The sequence below is a fragment of the Fulmarus glacialis genome, unplaced genomic scaffold (assembly GCF_000690835.1).
Source record: "Fulmarus glacialis isolate BGI_N327 unplaced genomic scaffold, ASM69083v1 scaffold26316, whole genome shotgun sequence".
NCBI lineage: Eukaryota > Metazoa > Chordata > Aves > Procellariiformes > Procellariidae > Fulmarus > Fulmarus glacialis.
This window is the reverse complement of record NW_009216593.1, coordinates 5,754-14,789: the sequence shown is the minus strand read 5'-3', so window position 1 is coordinate 14,789 and position 9,036 is coordinate 5,754. Positions and strand designations below refer to the sequence as shown.

Here is a 9,036-nt window from a genome sequence, read left to right as displayed (position 1 = left end):
ATGAGCCATTCAGGCTCGTTATTTAGAATGGTTGTAGGGGAATGTTACACCCTTTGCAAGACTGTTTTGCCCATCGAATACCTGGTAAATCATCCCTTGGCAGAAGCGTTCCCGGTGGAGGCATTAGAGCCTCTCGCTCACTCCCTACGCTCCCCATATTACCCCAATTAATAGGCAACCGACTAACGACAGAGCAGTTGCAGTGCTCCATCCCCACATTGGGTGAGTTTTAGGGGATTTCTCTCCCAAGATGTAGCGCATCCTTACTTTGAGGTTTGGGTCCCACTGACCCCGCAGTGCCCAGCGCAGGCAACCAGGTCCAGACCCTGACCCACTCCTGGACATGAGCTTTGTCCCCATCCCTGACCCCTCCTGTCCCCTCCGGCTCCTGCACGGGGAATGCCTGCAGAAGGCTGTCCATCTGCCACCGACGCGCACAAGCACCCTCGGTTGTTGTTTTTTTAAAGGCTGATCAATGTTTTCCCTGCTTTATAACAAACCCTCTCATTGCAAAATGAAACATAAACACGACTGTAATTTAACCAGCTGTTCCGCGCGCCGGGTCGAGCCGGGAATGGATGCTCCTAATTACACAGCCCGTTCCCACAGCGCGTCTGCAAACCCCTCCTGTGGCCGGGCGGGACCCGGCGGGCCATCTCCCCCCACGCCAAGCGGCCACGTCACGGCAACAGCCCCGAGGGGACCCAGGACATGGAGGCATGCAGGGTCCGAGCCCACGCTGCTGCAGCAACTACGCAGACATCGCAATAAGCAAAATTACCGGCGCTTTCCTTAAAATAGCAGATGACAGGCGTGTTGCAAAACATGTCTGAGGAACTCGCAGAATATTGTGGTCAGCAGTAATGATACTTTCTTATTTTTCCTGGTGTAATTTTTTCCCTTTTACTTAGGGATATTGGAATAAAGAGGTGTTTACCGGCGAGGCCCGTCAATGATTCTTGGCCCAGCCGTGGGTTTCCACTGCTGCATTTGGAGTTACTGGTGGATGCTCTCTGTAGGCTGCACGTGTCCACCAAGACTCGTGCAATCTCTGGCTTTCTTCTGGAGGTTTCCAAAGCAAACCCTGATCTGTGACTCCGGTTCTCACCAGGTGCCTCTTGCTTTCCCCAGTCACCCATTATCACTAAACGGTGTTTGGGGGAGTTCCCCCACCCATGCATTTCTGTGTTGGAGGCACCAGTTCCATCCATCTGTCCTTCAGTGCTCTGAGACCAGGGCACCAAGCCCCCAACCCTAAATAATGAAGACGTGACTGCAAAGGCCTTTTTATGGGTGAATAATATGGGATGGGAAGGAGCAAGATCCCCTTTCTCTATAGACATCTTCATAAATGAGGCTATAGATACTTCGCAGCACGTGTAACATGATGGCAGCACCTGGTGTCCATCCATCTCCAGCCACCCCAGGTCTCACTGTGGGAAGGGTGCTGGGGTCTTAGGGCTGCACCTGAATGTTAATGCTATGGTGCAATGAGGATGCTTTAAAAACCCCAAGGAGACAACTTTCCTCTATGCATCAAGGGCCTGGCTGCCAAAGCTCATGCTTGATGGGCTTCCTTTGTTTCTTCCTAAAAATCCTGGTGCACCTCAGAGGGGAAGCCCACCTGTGTGTCACAGCAAGCAAAGGTAGATTAGGGAATGCTGCTCTTGCTGCAGCAGTTTGGAAAGCCCTGGGTAAACCCGCAGGGTTGGGGCAGGGGAAATGTTCAGGCTCTCGAGGTGGGGAAAGCAAGATGGAGATGCTGGGATGCCCAGAAGCCCAGAAGCTGCGGGGCAGCTGCTCTCCGCCTGCCAGATTTGTCGAATAGCCTAAATCCCCATTTCTGCATGTGCCTCCCATTGGGTCCCTTGTGAAAAAAAAAAAAATACCGAGTGCAGTTTTGCTTTTTTGCTGGACAGGGTGGCAGACCTTTTCCTTCCTCTTTTAGCCAGATCCATCCCTTAGCCTCATGCTAACCATGAAGAGTGTCAGCCGAGTGCTGCTGGTGCAGACTGGGTTTGTCTGCAAGGGGACGTCCTCCCGTGAGCCCCTCTCTTCTGCAAGTCCTACAGCGAGTAACATGAGACCACATCTATTTTTCCAATTAGACCAAAAGTTTTCAAAAAAAAAAATTAAAAGAAATAACGAAAGGGCCTAACTGGCTGCTGCAAACAGACCCCAGAGTCTGCGACAACCGCGCTGCTTTATGCCAAGGAAGACCTGCCCCAGGGATGTCAGATGTCCCGTGTCCTTCAAGGCGCCATGAGAACGTGCCCCAAAGTGGAGCAGCCCCAAAGAGCCCAGCGATGCTAATAACAGAGCCTATCTGATTATCTGGAAAAAAAGACCCCATGTGTGCCAAAAAGAGGACAACCCCTGAACACGGGAGATGGGGTGGGCTGCTACAGCATCCTGCACCCTGCGGCCAGCCCGTGCCTGCAGCCCCGGCGTGGTGGGAGGGAGAGCCGGGAGCAGACATTATCCCCGCACCGGAGGAATGCTTTGCAGTTATGTACCCTTTCACCAAAATAATCCGAGCGCTCGGGTACCGGCCAAACCACAGGAGAATTACAGCCAAGAAAGCCTCTCGCAGTAGTAGGGAAATAGCAAACCCTTTAACTGTTTTTCCAGATCAGCACAATTATAGCTTTAAATCCACCAAGCAGATTTTTCTCTCTTCTCCCTCCTCCTTTTCCCTTTGGCCGTGCTCAGACTGGAAACGTCATGTCTGTGCCTGGAGCAGCCGCGGGGATGGGGGCTCAGGGCTGCCCCCCTGCAGGCACCCTTGGAAGGGAGGGTTAGCCCTGGGGCGCTTGCACGGATGAGCTCTTGCTGAGGGCGGTGGGGAGCTGCGCACGGAGAGGGTTCAAGGGGGCCAAACCCTGCACCGAGGCTTCACAGGACCCCTTTGCTGCAAACCGGGGTCGGGACAGCACGAGACACGAGTTCAGGAGGGAGAGAGCAGCTAGAGAGCTCTCTAGAGCGTCCAGCACCCCAAATGCTCGACCCACAGCCCTTGAAGCCCATCCGGGACCTCTCCCCAGCCATGCCACCTTGCCAGCAGCACCAGCGAAGCCCTGATCTCAGCCAGCTCGGGAATGCTGTATTTATTATTTTTATGGCTTCTGAAGGCTGATGGATGTTTATTCCCAGGGCTTTCCTTCCACAGCCAGTTCTTCTCAAGCTTCATTTTTTGCATAGCTGGAAACTTTCAATCCGCAGACACAAGCCGGCGCGGGGCAGCAGTCCCGGTGCTCGCTGCTTGGAGCATCAGGGCTGCTGCCGTCTGCCCCATGGAGGCACAACCCGTCCCCCGGGCCCCTTTCCCTCTCCTGCTTCTGTACTGGGGTGTCTGGTGGCAATGGAAAGCTGAGGGCAGTGGTTGGCACGTCCTCCTGTGCACGTGTGGGAGGAGGGAACGGGTCCTTTTGTCCTTCCTTAGGCAGTGACGCAGCTCCTCCTCATGGGATGATGGGCAGCAATCAGGAGAAGCAATTGGGAGAGGGGAGATGAAGGATGGAGGGAACTTTTTTCCCTGTTTTTTACCTGATTTTGGACATCTAAGAATATTTTCTCCCCAAACTCAAGGCGATTCCAGTTTGCGTTTGCCACAAACATCCATGTGCAGCATGAGGAGAGCGCACATGGGGATGGGAGCTTCCATGTTTGAGGGACATACATCCCATGTGTGGAAACTTTTTTCACGTTTGAACACATGCATTTTGCCCAAATAAATCCATCCACAGCAAGAAACACGCCTGAGGTAATGCAATTTATACCTTAAATACCCCCAAGATGGCATGAACCAAAGTATGACCTGGGGCAGGGGAACACCTCCAAGCCAAGTCACCCCGTTGGGTCAACACCATGATCATCTCTACCTTTACAGTAACTCCCTCTCCTTCTACCAAAACTCCTGCCAGGCCACTTTACTCCAAGCCCAGCAGCACGGGGAGCTCCCATTTCCCCTAGGTTTCCCCCAAGATGCATAGCCCTGGGGACTGGGGGTGCTCAGACCCCATAACGCTGGGCACCGCTTGCCCTGTCTGCACCAGAGACGCCCCGGGGCAGGGCAGCCGCTGCCTGGCTGCTGCTGTACGAAGCTACGTCGCACGGTAGGATGAGTTTCAGTAGCCTACTGTCATTTTTTCCATTCACATACTTGGAGAAGGCACTTGGGTTGCACCTCCAGCTTAATGAAAAAAGGAGAGAAAGTGTTGAGAGAGGGGTCTGAAAGCCACTCGCTGCTTGGGAAGACGGTGAGCGGAGAAAAGCCACCCCACAAATCGATGAGCTTTTCGAGCAGTATATATCTAAACATTTTTTTCCCCTGGAGTTTAATAATCTGAATTCTTTCCTCCCAGATTTTCCACTATCAGGGTTGCAGTTACAGCCCCCGTGTGCAAATGATCTGGCTCCCTTCCCAAAAGGTTAGAAAAAAGGAAATAGTCACAACTAAAAATATACCTACAGAATATTATATATAAGTTTGTGTATATGCATACACCCAAATATGCCTATACACACACACACAAATACACACACACACACAAATATATATAAAAGCTGCTTTGAAACCCTTCTAAAGCCATCCACGCCAGCCAAAAGCAGCATTAAAAGACTCAGACTGAAGGATAGGTGCCAAAGTCCTCAGATTCCACATTTGGTATTTGGCAGCCGGGCCTCTGCACGTTGTTATAACCATCGCTCCTATACGAACCACGCTTCTGAGATAACCATTTAGTTTCTCTGAGCTCTTCTGCATTTCAGTGGATTTTGCTGAACTCCTCTGGGATGGTATTGAAGGATGCTCGTCTGGCTTCTTTACCAGCAACTGGGGTTTCATTTTAGCATCTCCATTTCTTCTGCCTCCTGCCAACTCCTGGGGTTGGCTGAGGCTTAGCACAATTATTATCCTGCTCTCTCTGTACGTCCTTGGTTTATACTATAGATGTTTTGTTTGTTCAGTCATTTATCCTTTAACCAGAGTGAGTCATGGTGGCTTCATTTTTTAACTGTGTACACATATTTAATAGACATTTTATGCTACATAATTGCATATTCAAATAGATGCTGTACTTATGTATATACATACACTCATTCTGTGCAGAGAACATCCATTTTTTTCATGCAGGGGAACTGACAGAAGAGAAACCTACAGCTGTGTCCTGCCTGATGTTGGCAGGAGAGATGTGAGAAGGGCCAAAAGGAGCCAGAGCTGGTCTTTGCTCCAGTGTCCTGCTGGGAAAGGAGGCAAAATTCCCCCTTCGCTGGTCCCCAGGGAAGACAGCCCTTGGCCACCCCATCAGTGATGGTGGCAGCTCAAAGGCATGAGAAAAAAAAGCATAAGAGCCCCCAAATGGCATGGGAATTGCAGCCCTCTGCCGGGATGCAGCCAGGGTCATGCCTAAAACAGAATCTATAGCTACTATCGGGCTGAAAGTATTCAAAAAAGGGGTGTTTTCCACCGATCTCCGCAGGGCCTCTCCCTCAGAGAGCTCACTTCGGGCAGAAATCTCTGCAGAGCAGCAAAACCAGCCCAGGCAGGCACTGAACACCCAACGGCTTAGCTACTGCTGCCCTCCCCGCCTGGCAGGGAAACCAAACCCCGAGGGGCAGGGGGGAGCTGCGCAGCACCCCTCGTGAGTGCCTCGGCCAGGACCCCTGCAAGACGGGCTGAGGGATGGGGCAGGCTCGGCCGCATCCATGCCCTGCATCTCCTGCCCAGGGGTGGGCGAGGAGGGTCCGTCCTTGGGAGCAAGGCTCAGTTGCGGTCCCAGGAGGGTTTCCCCACCACCTGCACCCACGGATGTCATTTTGTCATTTGAGGAGCACAGTGAAGCACGAGCACCTCGGAGCAAGGTGCCTGCGTGCCATTCACATCCAGTTACGCTGCTCTCCTCCAAGGGGAGACTTGTGGCACGTTTAGGATGAAATGAGATATGGAAAAGGGACATTCTCCAGAAGCAGAGGCAGGGAGGAACGCGATGGCAAAGACACTAGGTTCCTGCTCTTTATCTGCTTCAGAGAACCATGATCTCTGAACAGCCTTTCCTAGGCTTAGCCCTGACCTGGCAGACACCTCTGCAGAGCCAGAGTCTCTTGCAGGGGCCAGCGCAAATACCACCAAATTTTTTGGGTTTTGGATCCATTCCCGATAGAAAATATTCCACAGTGGAGGTCTGTGCAAATGAAGAGCTCACGTGCTCTGAAGCATCAGATCATCTGCCCTGGAGAGCATGGTCCCCATCCCACCATCTCACAGACATGCCTGGGCTCTGCCCAGGAGCAGATGAGGGATGGAGACACCAGGCTGGGCTGAGGTTCCCTTAGACATTAAGCGCACGGTGCCACTCAGATGTGCTCCAGCGTCGCATGGAAGGAGATGAGGATGGAAGACTTCACACCAAGCAGAGCAACATCATCCATTAACATCAGCCGTCCCCACCCAGGTCTCAAGCAGGGGACGATGCAGGAATTTGCTGTATTTACTGGAACTACTTGACAATCGTATTTATGCCGTGCTCCAGCGGCTTTGGCCACGAGCAGTTGTGCTGTCAGGCTGCCCAAAATTCTTTACCCCCCCCAAAAAGCATTTCTTCGGGTAAATATCCATGTTCTCAAGCGAAGAAAGGGTGGAGGGCTGTTCCATGCCAGATGTTTCTGGCTTCTGGTTTGTTAAGTGTAAGGTGGCTGGTTGAGAAACAGTCTCATAGCCTAGGTTCATGGACAGTGAGGATGAAAAGGATCCCAAGAGACCACCTGGTCCCTGACACGGCCCCAGGCAGGGTCAGCTCTAGGAGAAAACTCCCTGACTGCTCCATGCAAACCTGCTCATGGACCACGGGGACGTCCCCCTACGAGGATGCTCTGGTACCTGGCATGGTCACACTTCTGGGGAGACTCAGCCCGGCCGTGAGCAGCCTTGCACTCAGTTATGAGCTGAAGCAGTGGAAAAACTCATCACCGCCACGCAGATGTGAGCCTCTGAACTTCCGAGGGGATACTGGGTGCTAAAATACCTGCTCAGGACCCATCTCGATGGTACAGAGGAAGCCTCATGGGCTGCACCCCAGGCAGTCCCCTCCCTTCCCAGCCCATCCCAGTGCACGCATTCACACCAGAAAGCTGAACCTTATCCCACTATTCAAAGCTTTATGAATATTAACTCGGGTCTCTGCTGGATGGCGGAAGGAAATGGTGACCCGGAGAGTAGAAACGTCAGCGCGGATTTAATAGCAAGCATCTCCCTGGGATGCAGCTGGGAGCACCAGAGCTGGGACAGCCCCTGCAGCCCCGATACACAACGTCGGCATCCCCCCATTAACTGGATGCACACTACCATTTGGGAAAAGCACACAATCCTTGCGGGAAACAGGGGCCCAGAGCCAGCGGAAAGGCTCACCGCAGCGTGCCTGGGTGGCCGGCCCCGACCCTCCACTAAACAGAAGGGAAGCGGTGAGCAGGGAGGTTTCAGGCCGTGCCGACGGCAGCTGGGGACACCAAGGTTAAAGGCAAACCTCCCTGCTCCTCCTTGCAGGAAAATATTAGCTCGGCTTGAGGACGCAGGACAGGGTCTGGCCCCGTGCCTCCCGCCAGCACCAGCAAAGGCCATGCAAAGGCAGCACAGGTCTGATTTTTGAATTTCAGCGGTATCCATCTGCATTAATTACATGTTTGCTTGCTGCCTTAAGCCTGGCTATCATCCACCCCTCGGGCAGAACCTTCAGCTCCGCAGTAATTGAGTTGCAGTGAATTTCATGGGCTTTTGAGCTGCTCTCATCACTGCAGCATCCAGATGTGCTCCTGGAGAGCACCAAAGGTCTCCGCCAACATCTGTGTGGGATCCCCCAGTGGGGACCAGCCCTGGCGAGGAGCAAAACCTGCCGCGAAACCCAAAACCAAGCAAAGCCCATCCGAGTCTCATCTTGCACTCCTGATGGACGCAGGCAGGTCTGAGCACTTCTGCAGACCGCGGCTCTCTGGTGGAAACCATATAAAAACGGGATGGCCTCGACCCAAAACCCAGATGGGTTTCCAGTGAGTGTTGGAGGCCAAGGGGCCCCGAGGAACCGTGAACTTGCCTGGAGCAAAGCCCCACGTGTGGCACCTCCCGAGAGGCAGCCGGGCAGGACGCAGAGCACATGCACCCTCCATATACATACACCTACCAAATACAAAATATGCTGTTACCCCCCCACATAAATCTCCTCTTTTGGAAAGGAAGAGGGTTTCTATTCTCTACTTTGCCCAGGTTGGCTTGGCACCAGCATCACCAAGAGCAAACTTGGTTTCCCTTGGAGCTGGAGCACTGCCCACCCCAAACCAGAGGTCGAATGGAGCTGGAGGAGATATACAGCATTTTGGGTAAGTCGCTTTAGATCCCCCCCTCTTCAGAGCCTGGCGCAGAGCTCACTTACCATTTCTTCCCACCGATGTCATGTTGCTGCACCGTGTAGCCAAAATATGCTTCCTTAGAGCCAGTTATGATTTTGGGTCTCTTGGTGTCAATGTTGAAGGTGTCACTGAAGCCTGGGGAGAGAAAAGAAGGATCCCATCAGCCAAGGTGCTGAGATAGTAGGAGAAAACACTTTTTTACTGTGGTCAGGGACTGAACAGGTCACCCCAAGAGGCTGTGCAGTCTCCACCCACGGAGATATTCAAACCCCAACTGGACACAGCTCTGGACAACCTGCTCCAGGTGACCCTGCTAGAGCAGGGCTTGGACTAGATGATCTCTAGAGGCGCCTCCAACCTCAACCATCCTGGGACTGCTGCTCCCCCAAAATGCACAACATGCCCCAGGAGGGTCCTAGGCAAGATGGGGGTGGTTTTACCCCATCAGAGCAACCCTGTGGCACAGCATTCGCACAGCCAGCCATGATGGAGAGAAGGCTGCAAGACCCAAAGCACACCAGCCCAGCCCCACCTGCAGCCTCTCAGGACTCCTCTCTCCAGCACTGAGCCCCCAGGCAGCAGCCAGCCCCAGGGCTGCAGCTTTAAGTGGGTTCATTTAGGGTTGAGAGGCCACAGCTG

General features: G+C 53.1%; 1 protein-coding gene across 1 annotated transcript in view; it reads right to left on the bottom strand.

The window, feature by feature from the left end:
* LOC104077948 (integrin alpha-11-like) overlaps window positions 1-8,532 on the bottom strand; it is a gene marked incomplete at both ends in the record, with an annotated part of 18,995 nt that extends 10,463 nt beyond the window's left edge. The window contains 2 exon segments of the mRNA XM_009579373.1: window positions 1,802-1,829; window positions 8,406-8,532. Of these exon segments, the coding sequence (XP_009577668.1) occupies window positions 1,802-1,829; window positions 8,406-8,532 (155 nt within the window).
* Between the last annotated feature and the right edge of the window lie 504 nt (window positions 8,533-9,036).